The 18,379-nt window shown below is 40.2% G+C and overlaps 1 protein-coding gene across 1 annotated transcript in view; it reads right to left on the bottom strand.

Moving 5' to 3' along the window:
* Window positions 1-464: 464 nt before the first annotated feature.
* Window positions 465-18,379, bottom strand: part of DAP3 (death associated protein 3) — a 29,105-nt gene continuing 11,190 nt past the window's right edge. Inside the window, exons 2-13 of the mRNA XM_032623113.1 lie at window positions 18,325-18,376; window positions 13,431-13,553; window positions 11,896-11,997; window positions 9,412-9,520; window positions 7,752-7,844; window positions 6,982-7,112; window positions 6,211-6,291; window positions 5,964-6,122; window positions 5,198-5,257; window positions 4,623-4,712; window positions 1,794-1,911; window positions 465-835 (exon numbers count right to left, since the gene is read on the bottom strand). Of these exons, the coding sequence (XP_032479004.1) occupies window positions 750-835; window positions 1,794-1,911; window positions 4,623-4,712; window positions 5,198-5,257; window positions 5,964-6,122; window positions 6,211-6,291; window positions 6,982-7,112; window positions 7,752-7,844; window positions 9,412-9,520; window positions 11,896-11,997; window positions 13,431-13,553; window positions 18,325-18,376 (1,204 nt within the window). The 3' untranslated portion in view covers window positions 465-749. The remainder of the gene's footprint in view (window positions 836-1,793; window positions 1,912-4,622; window positions 4,713-5,197; window positions 5,258-5,963; window positions 6,123-6,210; window positions 6,292-6,981; window positions 7,113-7,751; window positions 7,845-9,411; window positions 9,521-11,895; window positions 11,998-13,430; window positions 13,554-18,324; window positions 18,377-18,379) is intronic.

Below are 18,379 nucleotides of genomic sequence, written 5' to 3'. Positions count from 1 at the left end.
GATCTGGGAATCAAACTTCTCACTCTTTGGAACCAACAACCTGGGCATGGTGAGAGAATCAGACTCTTCTGAAATTGATGAGTCAGTGTTTTCTCAAATCTCAGAAAGATGGTACACAGATAGTACTATTCTACATGGATTAAAGATGTTAATTCACTACATACAATGTATGCTGTAGGGATTTAGAACTTCTTTCAGGAACCTGTAGAAAGGGGCTGTACTATACAAAGTTGCCAGACTCAGCTGGAGTTTGAGGAAAGTTCTCAGGGACCATTGATAAAAGAGTAAATAGGAAGTGAATGGTCTGGGAGGGAGAAGTTCAGGAGGAGATTGAGTCTCAATCTCCTAAATTGAATAAAGTCTGGAAAATTTCTGTAGAATTTAGTCTCAACAAGCAGAATGCCAAAGAAATTCAATTTGGCCAATCTGAAGGCTCTTTCCATCTTATAAATATAACACAACACTTTAAGAAAGATACTTAATTTAATTTTTTAGGAAAAGCTACATGATTATTTAAAATGTGAAAACCACAACTAATAAACTGATGTTCGTTTCAGGACATCTTATTGCCACCACAGTCACATCACAAGGAACCCACTGCAACGAAGGTTGGCAGCTGACTGCAGTCCTGTCCAATCCCATAAGTGCACGTGCTTGGCTGCTCTTCTTGTGTACTGCAGGACTCCCCCATCTGATTGGGTCCATTAGAAGAAAGGTCCATTGTCTTCCACGTACCTTGTGACCATGGCTTAGAGGTAGGCACAGAGCCGCTCCAGCTGCCCAGGATTCCTATTACTTAGGAACAGCAACTCCTTTTTCCCTTCTTCTGTATGAGCTAAAATGGAGCCAAACACAGAAAACTGGCAGTTTTCTCCTGTAGCATTGTGTTACTTAGCAAATTCTGTAGTCAAAGGCTACGTTATCCAGACTATGTTCTGATACAATTAGCACTCCCAAAACCTCACTTCTAGGCCCTTTATTCCATCCGCCAGTATTATTTTTTCTATGCATAATTTCCTTTTCTGTCTCTATTCCTCCAACCAGCATTATTTTTTCTATGCATAATTTCCTTTTCTGTCTCTATTCCTCCAACCAGCATCTATCTCTCCCTCTGTTTCAAGACTATCCTCTGGACTTTAAGGACTGTCAAATCTCTCAAGCCCCTTTTAGAAATCTCTCCATTGTGTCTCCTAACTCATCATGCTGCAGCTGCTTTATACTCTTCCCCCTATTCCTACTGCAACTAATTCTCTATTACCTAGTAACAGAACCACCTTTATTTTTCCTCTACACCCCGCCCCCCAACAGACCCACACCCACCCAGAACTGAGGGCAAGGGTTAAATGAGCAGCTGGAACACTTTCATCTACAAGTACTAGGACAGGTATAGCAAGGATTTGGTTTGGTGCTGCAGTAGCCTCTCACACAGCATCAGTTGTTCTGGGGGTGCCCTAGCATATGAGCCTCTCAATGCCAGTGTGTTGAACGATGAATAAATGTGACAGTGAGTGTGTGGCAGCAACCCAATCACCTGGGTTCGGTCTCCCGTCCTCTGTTAGCATGAGCATCTTATTCTAGACTAACGTGAGAATTTTAGGGAGAGATATAATGTCTCTTGTAAATCGAACTTTAAGCAACCCCACACCTTCTGTACCATCTAATTAGCCAGAAAGAAGTCAAGATAAAGGGAAAAAAGATGAAGTACAAATTACAGGCTGCTGCTGAGGGAAGAAGAGATCAAGGCTCTGACTCAGTGGGATTCTTCTGTGAGAGGAAAAAGCTAAGCAACTGACCTTTCTCATGCTGAAGCCAATTGTTCTCCAAATAATAGTGAATACAACTTTCAAATTCCTTTGGGTTATAGTTGGAAACCAGGATGGGAATAAAGGGATCCAGGGCGTCAAATCCTTCCTGGAGAAGAAAAAGGATAAAGATCAGTATTCGTTAAGTGACAAATCAGTGTTTATTTAAACACTTTGAGGATAAGGTCTTTGAGATTTTGTTCTATTCTCCTCTACTCCACTTTCTCTGGGGCTGGCTACCCTTGCTCTACATGGCCACAAATATACTTAAAAAAGAGATAACGCTTGAGGCAAGGGGCAGCGGGGGCGGGGGGGGGGGTAAATGCCACTTATCTGAGTGTACACACATAATCATATACGTGTTTAAATTTTTTTTACAGTTCTAACTTCAATAGTCAACAGTTTTGATAGTTCATATACTCAAAAAAATTAAACAAAATGACAAGGATGGGGGAAAAGATCCTATATAAACTAAAACAAATGAATCAAATTGTATTTCAAAGTTCAAACATAACACTGAAGGGAGGAGAGAAACTAACCCAAACTAACTTCTGAACAGAATATTTGAACGAAAGACCCTAAGGCTAAAGATTAAAACTGCTCTAAAAGATATTGAGCCTAAATAAGACAGAAGTAAAAAAAAAAAAAATTTGCCCTCTAGTTCACAGCTTATTTGTATAGAGGCAAGGGTTAGCAATTCTGAAACTACTTTTACTATAATCTAAGATTGAGCTAATATGTAAATACACTGTGAATGAGAGATTATCGTTGGAGAAGAGGGTTACAAATATGGAAAGGGCGAAGGATACAATGAATGCTGGGATGCTAGCCTGGAACTAGAGCTATCAGATTTATGGTTTTTTAATATAGAGAGACAGATACAGATGTGTGTGGATGTGTATATATAAACACATATATGCATATAGCACATATACATGTATGTTTGTATATATGAATAGTGCATATATCTACTTACTAACTCTGCTGGAGGGCCTAGAAGAAGTGACACCCACATCCCAGTAGCAATAAGTATACCTAGCACTCAGGTCTTGGTTTCTAAATACCATTCTCCTCTAAAACGAACCAAAGCTCCTTGAAGAAATGGCTGATTTTAGGGCTGGGGCATGGAAAGTACAAGATGAGTCTGGAACATATTCCTTTTTTTTTAAAATAAATTTATTTATTTATTTTTGGCAGCGTTGGGTCTTCGTTGCTGCGCGCGGACTTTCTCTAGTTGTGGTGAGCGGGGGCTGTTCTTCGTTGCGGTGTGCGGGCTTCTCACTGCGGTGGCTTCTCTTGTTGCGGAGCACAGGCTCTAGAGCACAGGCTCAGTAGTTGTGGCGCACGGGCTTAGTTGCTCCGTGGCATGTGGGATCTTCCCGGAGCAGGGCTCGAACCCGTGTCCCCTGTATTGGCAGGCAGATTCTTAACCACTGTGCCACCAGGGAAGCCCTGGAACATATTCTTGTGTCAAAAGTAAAGAAGTGCTTAGAAATGATGGGGACAGAGGAGGAAAGGTAGGGAGAAAAATGATGAGGACATGTTAAAAGGACATAGAAGCCAGCTTGAAGGGCTCCTACTGGCCAAACCTGGGATATCTTAAGCAGCAAACTAAATAATGATAGTAATTATTTAATGGGTTCTAAACCCATTAAATAAGAATCCACATGTCTATATTGAAACAAATACATAAGGGAGAAAGGAAAATTCTTAAATATAAGAGAGGGCCAACTGATACATTTAGAAGTAATGGTGGAGCTAGAAAATATCCATCTTGCAATTATCATGATAATTGATTTAGGGAAGAATCACCGATGGAAACTAAAACTAGTAAGGGGAAGTTTGAGAAGTAAAAGGATATTTACCTAGTCTCAAAGTATATCTCCACAAGATACTTATTCATTACAAAAGGAAAAGAGTAACTTTACTGAGGAGAAATCAGGTGGAGAGCACCTTAACTAAGTGTTCAAAGTATATATTGCCAGTAACAGGAGAAATAAGTTCCATGTGCTTTCTGATATTATGCACTGAGAAGACACAATAGAACTTCTAACATCACATATAGTCAGGAAAAAACAGACAACCCCATAAGATAACTAGCATGTACTCTTCAAAAACAGAGATATAAATATTAAGGTTATAAAAGACAAAGACTGAGGATCTGTCTCAGATTAAAGGGGACTAAAGGCACTTGACAGTTGAGTGCGGTGCATTATCCAGGACTTTCTTTTCCTGTAAATGACACTGGGATAACTGGCAAAATCAGAATATATTCTATAGATTAGGTAACAGTCAATGTTAACTTTCTGATTTTGAAAATTGTGCTGTGGTTATACATTAGAATATCTTTTTTTTGCAGTGCGGGCTTCTCACTGCTGTGGCCTCTCCCATTGCGGAGCACAGGCTCCGGATGTGCAGGCTCAGCGGCCATGGCTAACAGGACCAGCCGCTCCGCGCCATGTGGGATCCTCCTGGACCAGGGCACGAACCCATGTCCCCTGCAACAGCAGGCGGACTCCCAACCACTGCGCCACCAGGGAAGCCCTAGAATATCTTTGATTTTAGGAAATATGCATTATTTAGAGATAAAAGAGGGTATCATATCTCAGGTTACTGTCACATTATTCAGGGAAAAAAGACGGAGAGAAAGAGTAAAGCAAACATGGTAAAGTGTTAACATTTTAGAAATCTAGCTGAAGTCACAGAGGAATACCATTTTTCTCCAAGTCTGAAATTATGTCCAAAAAAAAAATATATATATGTATGTATATTTAGACAGAATGACTATCTAAGGGTAAACAAATTTTCCAGTGATTTGACCTTTCCCAGCAACTCCTGGGGCAGATAGGCTTTCCGGGGCTTAAAGAGAGACCCAGTCTGGCTCACAGTCAACACAATGGCGCCTCCTTGCTGAAAGAAAGGAGAAAAAGCTGAATTTGAAAAAGACAGAAAAATGCATTTTAATCACCTGCAGTGTTTTTTTTTGCCATACTTGGTGGTATGGCAGTGTGATCTAGCACAGTTAAATGGCAACTAATTTGATTATTAATTCTCAGTTTGACTCTGACAATAAATTGCTACATGATCTTAAATTTATCAAAATCCTTTCCAAAGTTGATAAGAAATAAAAACACCTTGAACAATTGCAGCAAAGTGAAATTATGCCAATATTTCAAAAAAATGGTTTTGAATAAGTGTACTCCAGTCAAGTGGAAAGATAAGAAAACAAATATATAGATTTAAAACTTGGTACAGTTATGAGAATTAAATAAGAGATAAGAACTTTCTGTCCATAAAATTAGAGACCGGTAGGTATTAGCAATGAGGCAGTTGAACATCTTTAAAACGAAAATAACATTTCTTTCTGAAATCTGTTAGGTATCATATGCACTCACCCAATCATTTTTCACCATTTTCCTCAGGTTGTAAATAAATGCTAGTTCTTCTGGGGCAATCTGCACATCGGTCAATGTGTGAGACAGAGGTGAGAGGGAGGAGAAAGGGAGAAAAGAGGGAGAGAAGAGAACATTACTTGCTCTGCCCGGATGCTCCCCTGAGATATCTGCACTGACAACAACTAGAAAATCCTCAGCTGGGAAATCTCTGGAGGTCCATTGGTCAGGACTCTGCACTCTCACTGTCGAGGGCCTGGGTTCAATTCCTGGTCAGGGAACTAAGATACCACAAGCTGTGCTGTGAGGCCAAGAAAAAAAAAGAAAAAAAAAATCCTCAACTATTACGTAACCATAGTACCTGAAGGTACCTCTGGAATAAGCTACATGGCCACTGCTCCTCAAACTGCCATGCTTCTGGAGATTAAAAAAGAGTTACCAAGGGAGAAAATACCTACTACCCCAACCCACCCCCTTCCTTGATGCTTCTGATCGTCTCTGCTTAGACCAGAGAACATCATTTTGAAAAGAGAATAGAAAGAAGAAAATTGACAAAGAAACCACAGCTTTTGTTGTCATGCTCTTGGTATTCAGTGGATGATGGAATGTGGCATCATCTCCTTCTGATACTATTTTCACTATACATCTTATTTCAAATATTCCAAGGCAAGAAAATATACTGCATGGTCTGGAAGGCTATGTCCCAGCCTACGTATATGATGGGTTCTGAAATCAGAGAAACCAAAATAGAGAAACTCAGTTTTCCTACCGGGCTTTTATCTTCTCTTTTCAGTGTGGTCCTTCCCCAGAGAGCATTGACTCCATCCACTGCCACCAGGAGGCGAAAAATACCCGAAGAACTTTGCCTCTTTAGCTCTTTGAGCACAATCCCAACTGCATCTGTGGCATTCCTCACCCGCATTATGCCCTGTAGGGAAAGACAGACAGTGGCTTGCAGTCCTACAAGAGGCTGTCTCTGGTCAGATATAGTACATGTTCAGTGTCTTTTTTTATACCTGTTCAACTACTTCTCCCAGAGGACTGCCTTTCTCAGTGCTTTCTCGCTTATTCCAGACATACTTCTCTTGAACTTTTATCTAAAAATAAAACAAAGACCAAAAAAGGCCACTTAGCCTAAGGATGAACCCATCCCTAGCTAAGAAGGTAGGGTAGGAGGCTAAGGTTATTAGGAGTCTATTTTCATCTATTTTTCAAGCCTTGTAAGAGAGCTCAGCAGGGAAGTGAATGCTTTCTAGCCCATTTCTGCCTGCAGCTTAAAAAAACACACACAAAAAAGTAAGGGATTCTGACTAAAAAGGCCCAGGATGAAGCCTTGGCACCTGCATTTTTAACAAGCTCCTAGGTGATTCTGACTTATATCCAGAGTTGAAAATCCCTGGCCTAGAGACTGTATCCAAGCATCACTAGAGAATAATTTTACGAATATGTTTCTGGTACCTAAGAGATCTAATCTGGAGAAAATTATGTAGTTGAAATGTGTGTTAGAGGATTTTAGGCTGTCACCTTGGAAAAGTCAATGAAGCAATCTGGACTTCACTTTGCTACCCACCAGATGCGACCAGCTTACTGCTGCCTCTTTATTTTACATGGATAAATGAGTTTCAGCGTGCGAACTCACTGTGAATAAAATGTATGAAAGAAATACAAAATGGTATAGTTATCCCAACTACAATATTAGTTCTCCATAGTCTACTGGTACTCAGGGCACAAAGAAGATAAAAATCTTAAAAGATTGTCCAGCACCAAACTTCTGGGAGTCTAGTCACCTGACTCAAGAAATGCTCATTTGCAGTTTTGAAATTCTTCAGCCAGGTTGAAGCCTCTAAAGGTTGATCAAAGCGCTGTTTGTTGTAGGTGGACTGCAGAAGATCCCGGCAGTTTTTCACCCAAAGATGAGCTAATCAAAAGGCAAAAGAAAACAAACTAGGCAGGAACTGACTGTATTCAACTCAAAATACTCTATGCTTCTTTAAGTTATGGGAGATGACTTTAGTTTCCCATATATATTTCTTAAAGCCTTCTTGCTTCAGAGGTTTACTTTTTGGTCTGGTCCATCTTAAATATTATCATTACACACAATACACAAATAAATGGATTAAAGGTCACCTCAGCTTCCTGGCAGTTTTTAAAGACAGAAAATGTGGATGCAAACAACACTGAACAAAACAAGGAGGGATATATGAGAAGTATGAGAGTTTAAGTTTTTAAGATCCATGCTGACAACCTAGAATGCTGACAAACAGTACCATGTCAAAGGTCTATGGGTACTCAAAGTTGTTGGCTGATGGCAATAAAGCTTGTGGTGAACACTAAGGTGGGAGTTTATGCTCTTGGGCATTAGCTATCAAAGTGAGGATTGCTGTGCCAAAAAATACTTCATTCTAATTATCAAAAGGTTCCAAAACTAACTCAGACCAGCCTGTACCTGGAGCAAAGACCTCTTCCTTAGTTGTCAGAGCCCTGTCAGAAAATTGAAGCCACAATGTTACCACAGTAACAGAATAACTAACCCCAACATAGTGAGGGAAGTTCTTACCATCTGGAATATGCAGTATCAGCCAATCCTGTTTTGCACAGAAATGAATACTATGGCAAAGACTGAGAGTTTTTCCTGTTCCCTTCTCGCCATCTAAAGCACTTGCTGTTAAAGAAAACACCACCTTCCAGTGGTTGGGACTCCACGCTCCCAATGTGGGGGCCCGGGTTCCATCCCTGGTTGGGGAACTAGATCCTGCATGCCGCAACTAAAAGATCCCGCATGCCAGAACTGAAGATCTTGCATGCCGCAAAGAAGATCGCGTGTGCTGCAGCTAGGACCTGGCACAGCCAAATAAATAAATTTTTTTTTTTTTTTTTTTTTTTTTGCGGTACGCGGGCCTCTCACTGTTGTGGCCTCTCCCGTTGCGGAGCACAGGCTCCAGACGCGCAGGCTCAGAGGCCATGGCTCACGGGCCCAGCCGCTCCGCGGCATGTGGGATCCTCCCGGACCGTGGCACGAACCTGTGTCCCCTGCATCAGCAGGCGGACTCTCAACCACTGTGCCACCAGGGAAGCCCAATAAATATTTTTAAAAATAATAAATTTATAAAAAAAGAGAAAGGAATAGTAGTTTCATTTTTCTCACCAGGAATTGATTTAGGAATGGATGTGTGATGTAATTCTGGGCAATATGAAATGAGGGATGTCTGATGGAAGCTTCTGCGAAATTTTTCTTTGTTTTAAAAAAAAAAGAATGCAAGAAAGGAATGTTTACTTTTCTGGCCTTTGGACATGGCTCTGTGAAGATGAGATGTTTGGAGCTGCTGCAACCATTTTGTCAACATGAAGAAATCAACCTGGAGACAAAACCTAACATGGTGAGGATGACAGCAGAAAGATTAAAGGAATCTGAGTTCTCTCTTTTTTAAAAGAATATTCATTTGTTTGTTTTGGCTGCGCCCGGTCCTGGTTGCAGCGCGCAGGGTCTTTAGTTTTGGCACGCCTATGGGGTCTGGTTCCCCGACCGGGGATTGAGCCCGGGTCCCCCTCACTGGGAGAGCGGAGTCTTACCCACAGGACCACCAGGGAAGTCCTGGAATCTGAGTTCTTGATGACCTCAATGAACTGCTGAAATAACCAAACCTGAGCCTAAACCTGATGTTCCTGTTCCTTAGGCAAAAATCATTTATTACCTAAGCCATTTTGAGTTGGACTTTCTTCTTACTCAACTGCAAATGAAGCATCTTAAGTGATAAACTAAAACAGGAGAAACACAACATGAGATGAAGAATTGGGTCATTTTAGAGATGAGCCACCAAAAGTTGGAGTATGTTAATATGCTATTTAATATGCTCATACCTAATTCTTTTTAAAAAAGCTGTTTTGACAGTACCACTAAAATAGATTACTTATGTCTTTTAAATTTAGGACTGCAAAAATCTCCAATTAGAGCAAGGAGTAAAAGAAACAAGTTCCTGAGGAAAATAAATTTAGTCAATTTTCAAAATATTAGAATCTTCATGCACTCTTACTACAGGAGTGTCAATTCTGACTTAACCCCTTCTGGCTAAAAATAAAGGTATTTTCTTAATTAAAAAAAAAGAAAACACCACCAAAAGGGACACTTCAACTGTCAACAAATAAAGCATTTCTTCTTTTCCCACATTTGAGGAAGGAAAACATTGGCTCACATAGCCCAGGCAAGCAGGAAAGGATACAGAAAACGTATCGTACAGCTGGATGAGCAAAATTGGTGTTTTTCAGGTAATGCAGAAGCTCTAGGGCTGGTCTCCTTACCATCAGGCAAGCTTCATTGAATGTCTTCACCTAACAAAATAGGGAAAGAGGAAGGAGAGGGTGGGGTGTGGAACTTCTAGCCAGTTCTTGGTAATATACACTGAGTCCAACATAGCAAACATAGCATCAAATTGCCTATTTTTCATTTATTCAGTTAGGAGAGGTTGGTATTGAATTTGAAAATTTAGTCCTGTAATTTAGCTAAAAGTTGAAACACATTATCCCGCACCAAGTGTGTAACATTCAGCTTTTGATTATTTCTGTAAATGAAGCACAGATATTACATCAGTTAACTGAAATTTACAAATAATCCAGACATAACTATGTAAACTACTTAAGGTTGATATAAATATTAAAAGCGTGTAAAATGCTTAACAAAGCATCTGACACATGGTAAGCATCAAATAAATGTTAATTCTTTTAAATTTATTTTTAGCTAATTCTTCTTTTAAATTAAATTTAATTAATTTATTTTTGGTTGCATCGAGTCTTAGTTGCGGCACGCAGGATCTTTCGTTGCGGCACGCGGGCTTCTCTCTAGTTGTGGCTCGTGGGCTCCAGAGTGCTTGGGCTCTGTAGTTGTGGCACGTGGGCTCTCTAGTTGTGGGGCAGAGGCTCAGTAGTTGTGACGCGTGGGCTTAGTTGCCCCATGGCACGTGGGAGCTTAGTTCCCCGCGTTCCCTGCATTGGAAGGCAGGTTCTTAACCACTGGACCACCAGGGAAGTCCCTTTAGCTAATTCTTATTACTGTAACCACCTAGACTTTTCTCTAGAACTTATATACATACCAGCTCAGGAGCAGGTGTGACCAACTGCCCCACAGCTATGAGGCCATACCTGACACCACCAGTATACAGATACACCAGAGAACTGACACACAAAATTCATTCCCTTTTTGCCATCAGGAATAATTTGGTGGAAAAATTTGGGAAGCAGTGATATGTGTGAAAATGATTTGCAAATAAAGTATTTAATAATGTCTACTGATAAGAATAAGTACCTAACAAATACTATTCACAAGTATATCAGATAGGGATTAAGCTAGTGTTGGTATTTTTTAAAGGAATCCTAACCAAACAATTGAATTGGAGAAGGACTTTGACAGGTAAGTTCAAACTTAATGGAAAGTGAAACCTTCAAAAACATGATACAGATATTAAAACAGAAATGCCGTATTAGGCAATATGACAGTACTAAAATACACAAACAATGGTGAGGGAGCTGGCCTTTACATAAATGGAAGTTATGGAAAGAATGTATGAGTAATTCCTTCCAAAGCACTGGTGGTTAACCATTCTGAAAGCAACCTGCAATAGTTAAAGTTAGGCCCTCAGAACTATGTTAGAGATTGTACTATGAATGTCTTGGGACAGTTTAAAGATTATTTCTTCTGACCGTGTCCTATTTCCAAACTTAACAAAATTTTTGATGACAAGCTGTCTATGGCCTAGAATTAGCCCCTTTACTGGTGTCTCATCTAACTTCTTGAAATAAAACACATTGAAGAAATGACATCCTCTGGTTTCTAAGCTAAAAATCACCTGCACAGTCAAGTTTGATATTTCAATAAGAAGGAATAATTTCTCAGGCTGAAACTAATTGAGCAGGAATTATCCAAAAGAACCAATTTTCCCAGGGACTTCCCTGGTGGTCTAGTGGGTAAGACTCCATGCTCCCAATGCAGGGGGCCTGGGTTCGATCCCTGGTCGGGGAACTAGATCCTGCATGCATGCCACAACTAAGAGTCTGCATGACGCAACTAAGACCTGGCACAGTCAAATAAACAAACAAATAAATAAATGTTTATTAAAAGTGTTAAAAAAAATTTTGCCAACAAACTCTGTTTGCAGTTAACTATGAATTCTTTCAATGGCTATAAAGCAATCCAAGATTACATTCTTTGGGTTGAATTTATGACCACAAAACTACATTTTCTGAAAACCCATGAGACTGAAGAAGAACAATGAATGATGCATCTAATCCAAATATCATTTCTATTTGGCTCAAAAATATATTATGTTTTTGCTTTTCTACATATATAAACTATTTTCATGATATTTTGCTAAGGCAAATATTAAATTCATTTTTAACAATTATTTGAAGTCTAAAGTTTCTAGAAATCTGTTGGGTAACACAAGGAAAAGAGTGGAATATTGTTTATTTACTTAAGAATATTTTGCTTGGCTCCAAAAAGGATTTAAAGAGGTTAACTGCAGATAAGCATTTGCTTAAAGTAATTATAACAACAGCACTATTCACAAAAGATAATCAATAGCTCAATTTATCTGATTTGTTTTTAAGATTCAAATTAAATCTTTTAGTTTTCTATTCATTTAATTCCACCCCTCTGCTATCAACAGCTTGTGTTATAAGCTCCCTCCAAATCCCTCCCCTGTTTTGAGCACCTGCATTACAAAGCGAGGAGGCAGGCCATGGGAGAATACAGTCTTCAGATCTTGGAAGGATATGTTGTAGTGCTGACCCTCATGCTGCTCCCCATGCTTGGCCTAGGAAATAAAAATGCAAACAGGTATAATGGATAGAGTGACAAAGACTTTGAAAAAGTGTCAAGGGCCTTCTAGACTGTAGTGAGGAAACACTTCTTTCTCAGAGCTGGAAAAGATATTCTTTCATTTCTTAGACAAAAAATGCTCGCTGTTGTCCCCAAATCCACAGTGTATATATAAAGCTGATGTTGGCCTGAATGATGAAGCCAGTTGCTCGGCAACATAAACCCTAGATGTGGAAGGAGCAGAGACAAATCTTGCCATCTGGATTCTTCTGTGCTGTGCATAGAGATGATCCAATCACGTGACAAGATCATCTGCATGCCACTGTTGCCATAGAAACCTCTGAGGAACTGGCAGATAAAGGGACTACAATTACAGGGAAAAGCTGAAAGGCAATTCAATGACTTCATTCACTTATTCTACTTCATTTTGTGCTTGTGAAAGTAGATGAACGCTAGAGACATAAATAAAACACACCCTGCTGAGATGGTGTTTTGGGTAATGAGTTATTTTTTTCCCTTCCACAAGTACAGCATATGTTAAGTTGGGGCAACTCAGAGGGCAGGGGTAGGGACAAAAAGGGAGAGAAAAGCTATTGGTTCCCTTCACATTTAAGCACAGACCATACAACTAATTTCATTTATAAGAGGCAACAATAATACTGAGGAAGGAGAAATCAGCATTTAGCCTAATGGGACCTGAAATAGAAAATGCAACACTGGATACTGCTGGAATCCTGGTTTCTACCGATAAACTTCACTTTAAATACTGCTCTTCTCAACAAATCAAGTTAGTTCCCTCTCCAGACACTAGGAAATCCACTTAGAAAGGTAGAAGATAGTACCAGATTGGTTATTAGGAAAACTATGTGGTCCTAGGCAAGTAAGTTGATTTTGTTAGGGTTCTCCATACCAGGGTTGGTAAACTATGGCTGGCTACCCATTTTTGTAAATAAAGTTTTACTGGAACACAGCCAGGCCCATTTGTTTATGGCAGAGCTAAGTAGTTGTGACAGAGATCACTTTGGCTCATATGCCTAAAATATTTACTATATGATTCCTACAGGAAAAGTCTGCCAACCCATCATACACTAAGATCAGTAATAACTACTAAATTTAACTTCTAAGGAATTGAGTAGTTAAGTATTTACTAGGTACCTACTCTATACCCAACAAAACCCTTGGCACAAAGTGAGTTCAATGGTAGGAATTAAACCAAAACAGATATGGACTGACCTGTCTGAGCTCTGTTACCATAGTATCAGATAGGGATGGGGAAGATCAGGGTTCCAGAATGCTGTCTCAGGTACTGTCTGACTATATGTAAAAATCTGCTTAGCTTCTTTCAGTTTCAGTTTTTCTTATGTGTAAAATGATGGCAATACAAATTATAAGCCCTGAAAAAAACCCGTATACACATTAGCAACTCACCGGATCATTCTCACTGGTGCGGGAAATAGCTCTGGGACTCTCAGTTGCAACCTGGTTATCCAGGTGAGCAGCCAGGCATTGGGGTGCCTGGGTCCCTATGTGCAAAAAACGTCCAGGGTCCAACTATAAAAGAAACCATTTTAGTGTTTTACAATTAATAGGCTTTTTACGCTTGCTACAACACTGAGGTTTTAAGCCATATCTGCCACAGGGAAAAATATCACTATCATGCATTTTAGTTTTATGTAAAACAGATCCTTGTTATTATTTATAATTCTCTAAGTCCAATCACATTATTCATACTCTGAATCTGTTGCAGCTTGTGTTGCTATGTCTGGGCTCTGTCCCATATGGAAACAATTCCGTTAGAGATTGTTCAGGAGCATAGCTCAGCCATTAACAACCTAACTCAGGAAACTTCATTTAATGCTCTTGCCTACAGTGATGAATGGTGGCCAGTATTGTACAATTCCCAGCTGTCTAGTAATCCTAGTCACCTCAGTTATTAGGGGATTAGTGCAACGTCCCTATTTGATAGGTATAATTACACTCCTTGCAACAATTTTCTTGCTAGCTGTGCCCTGAAATAAAGAATCTTTCATTAAGGATATGTAATGAGGGAGTGAGTAAAGCATCCAGCTAAGTGAAAATAAACTGCTCTACAGGCAACTCAGTGAACTGCACATGGAAACCTCAGAACCGGGAAAGGTTTGGGGAAGAGGATGAGATTTCAGGAGATAAATCTGAGAAAATGCTAACTGGAGAACTCCCAAGCTGAGTTTAAGGATAACAGGCCTTGTGTATAAGTGAAAAGATGCCAGTTACAAGAGAAAGATTAGAGTATGAATCCAGTAGAATGAGGAAAACAGGGTTGTGAGAGATGGCTGTAGAAAGGGAGCTGCTCGCTAGGTCAATAGATAGTATGAAAGCTGCCTGTATTTATATTTAGTCTCACCAAGCAGCTTCATGAGTGCAGAAAATGTATATTATTTTTGTACTACCTCTCATAACATTTATAACCATTTAACAAGACCTTTGACTCCCTGAAAACTTTTTAACTGGTATTTTTAAATCTTTGACTCTTCATCTTTCACAGTCCAGAAGACTTGTCCTCCCAAATAGGTTTAACATTCAGCTAATCAAAAAGTTTGGATGGTTCCCTATTAATGTCAAAATAAGTCTCAAAGTCCTTAGCATTATAATTAAGGCCACTGCTATAAGTTCAACCTACTTTTCTAGTCCTACTCCTTTATAAACTCTATACTCCAGCCAGCCAACCATGCTAAAACATGTTATTCACTTTCATGCCTTTATATTTCTGCTCATTCTATTTCAGCTTCCCTCTCTCCCTATTTAAATCTTACTCATCATTTAAGACTCACCTCAAATGTCATATCCTCTGTGAGGATTTGCCAGACACCTCCAGGCAAAAGCAATTATCTTTCCCTCTCTATAGATAGCACTTTCTTTGTATTGCATGCATTTTTACTCTGCCTTGAACTACATTCATGGCATTTGTTAACTGAGTACCTATAAAATGCTAGGCAACAGAGTTATACACACATTATTTTTGAGCCAAGAATCCTAGAAGATAGGTAGAATATTACGCTGTTTTATTATGAGGGAAATCAAAGTTCAGGGAAGTTAAATAACTTTGTCTAAAGTCACAGAGTTGGTAGGTGATGAAATCAGAATTCAAATCCAAGTTTGTGGGACTCCAAAATCTTTATCCTTTTTATTGCATCATGTTATCTTACACACAAGCTTGTCTCCCATTTTAGGCCACACACACTTGAAAGAGAAAGGAAAGAGAAGGGATCAGGTTTTATTCATTTTTGTATCTCCTTCTCCAAGTACCCAGTGCACCACAAATACTTCATACTTGTGCCCTGGAATAAAGAAAGCTTTCTTAGAGACATGATGAGATGGGGGAGTTCGTAAAGCATCTAGCTAAGTGAGAGTAAACTGCACCACACTGCAACTCAGTGAACTGCACATATAAACCTCTGAACCAGAATTTGCATATTTAATGTAAAGTAATAGTTGCTCCAACATTGTCTGCGAATGCAGAGACAGCAATGTTTATCACATGTACTCTATACCTCCCAGCCTCCCTTGCAGAAAGATTGGGGTCACATGATTAGTTCTGGCTAATGAGCTATCAACAGAAATAACTTGGGTCAATTCTAGTCAGAGCCAGTTAAGAGTGGGTATAAATTCTCTTTTTTCTCCTGCCGTAGCAACCTTAAAACCTACATGCTGAGATGGCATCCCAAGATGACAAAACTGCATCCCTATGTCTATCCCCTCCCATATTTGCCTGTAAACCATTTTTTTTGGCAGCACTGCACAGCACGTGAGATCTTAGTTCCCCGACCAGAGATCGAACCCGTTCCTCCTGCAGTGGAAGTGCAGATTCTTAACCACTGGACCGAAAAGGAATTCCCTCCCTGTAAACCATTTTGGAAATATAGCAACATCAAGAGCAAAACAAAACATATACACACAACACAAACAATATCATGTGTTGAGTTAAGCCAATGAGAATTCAAGGCCTGTTACCTCCATAGGATCTGAACAATACACCCTACAATGTTCTCAATTCTACTGGAGAGAAAGCATCATGTCTCTAAATAAAGTAGCAGTCAAGTGGAAAATTAAAGATATTCAAGGACCACAGGGTGGTGCTATTTCTACAAGAAACCTTTGACTTTTTAGTTAAATGTTTTTTGCAGCAAATTAAAAGCTAGCAAAATGGATTCCTTACTTCTTCGTGTCATATACGGCATCACCCAGCTAGTCTCTTGTCTCCAGGGAAAACAACCACATGTACAACTGCCTCTGCACCGTTCCAGAATGAAAATCATGCAGTTCTTGAAAGAAGGGTATTCACGAGCCAATAAAGAAGGTAACTCTAAACTAATCTACAAAAAGCATAAAATCTTCTCACTGACATTCCTCTGTACTTTGGACTCAGGTCTTTCTTGTCTGCTATAAAGGAAGAAGAAATTGTAGCCTTTTAATATAATAAGTTGGGGCCAGAATCCATCCCTTTGTTGATCTTTGCTTTTTCATATTGTTTTATAAAAATGGGTTATTTTATGTACATAGGTTTGTCATGAATCCCTGGAAAAAAGGTGAATCCTATAAGAGGAAGGGCTCCTTTTTAAGGAAATCTAATCTGTAATTAAATGATCAGATGGAAGTGACTAAGCCCTTCCAGCTCAGTTCTCATCCTTTAGGACATAACTCTGGTAGGATTTCCTCTGGACCCTACTAATCCAGGTTAGGTGCTTCACCATGCTATAACAATCATTTATTCATGATCCCACTACTGGACTTCGAGGTCCTGAAGAAAACATGGACCATAAAATGCAATACAGCACAGTGGTTAAGGCCACAGGCTATGAAGTCAGACAGACCTGGTATCTGGTCTGGGTTAGACAACTTCACAGCGTGTTACCTCAGGCAAGTTACTTAGCCTTTCTAATTCTAAATTTCTGCATCTGTGAAACAAAAATATTATCTACCTCAGGGGTTGATCATGAAGATTAAGAGAAATAAAGCACTTAGCACAGTGCCTGGCACATAATGAATGCCCAACAAATAGTAACCACTGGGACTTCCCTGGTGGCACAGTGGTTAAGAATCCGCCACGGGTTCGAGCCCTGCTCCAGGAAGATCCCACATGCTGCAGAGCAACTAAACCTGTGCGCCACAACTCCTGAGCCCATGCTCTAGAGCCCGTGAGCCACAAGTACTGAGCCCACGTGCCTAGAGCCCGTGCTCTGCAACAAGCCCACACCCTCCAAGGAGAGTGGCGCCTGCTCGCCGCAACTAGAGAAAGCCCATGCACAGCAACGAAGGCCCAACGCAGCCAAAAATAAATAAATAAATTTAAAAAAACCACAATAAAAAAGACCCAAATAGTAACCATTATTAGTGAAATGAGTCATCTTAGAATCCTGAGTATCTGCCATAAGGAAGGTGCTGAAAAACTATTTGCTAAATAAATGAGAGAATGAAGTAAAGCAACAGAATAGTCTTTCTTACATATGATTTTATTATTTTAATCAACTATCAACTATCAGAAATCAGCAACTTAGGGCTTCCCTGGTGGCGCAGTGGTTGAGAGTCCGCCTGCCGATGCAGGGGACATGGGTTCGTGCCCTGGTCCAGGAAGATCCCACACGCCGCGGAGCAGCTGGGCCCGTGAGCCATGGCCGCTGAGCCTGTGCTCCGCAATGGGAGAGGCCACAACAGTGGGTGGCCCGCGTACCGCCAAAAAAAAAAAAGAAAAAAGAAATCGGCAACTTATTCTTTTTAAAATACTTCATGAAAGGATGATAATCATTGACCCAAATGGAGAATAATGATAATCATTGACCCAACTGCACTTAAGCTTATTTATCTCCTTAAAAAAAAGTCAGTTCTCCTATGATAGGGTAAATTCCCAAGCGCAACTATTCTACTAAGACCTGTTATTGGATTTTGAGGGCAGTTGGGAGTGAAGTGTATGGGCAGAGAAATGGAATTGTGACTGTTCTTTTTTTTTTTTTTTTTTTTTTTTTGCGGTACGCGGGCCTCTCACTGTTGTGGCCTCTCCCATTGCGGAGCACAGGCTCCGGATGTTCAGGCTCAGCGGCCATGGCTCACGGGCCCAGCCACTCTGCAGCACGTGGGATCTTCCCAGACTGGGGCACGAACCCGCGTCCCCTGCATTGGCAGGCGGACTCTCAACCACTGAGCCACCAGGGAAGCCCGTGACTGTTCTTTTGAGCAAAACTAGTCAGCTGAAGTTCTCCAGAGCATTTTATTCTGGATACAATCAATCCAGAAAAGAAATCCACCTAAAGACAGTTTACACAAAGCACTTAGGTCAGTCAGGACTCACCTTATGGACGCTGGAGATAAGCCTTGTCATTCCTTTCAGCATTATCCCTGCACTT

The sequence above is a fragment of the Phocoena sinus genome, chromosome 1 (genome assembly GCF_008692025.1).
Source record: "Phocoena sinus isolate mPhoSin1 chromosome 1, mPhoSin1.pri, whole genome shotgun sequence".
NCBI lineage: Eukaryota > Metazoa > Chordata > Mammalia > Artiodactyla > Phocoenidae > Phocoena > Phocoena sinus.
The sequence above is the reverse complement of the archived record's forward strand: the minus strand, read 5'-3'. Positions and strand labels throughout refer to the sequence as shown.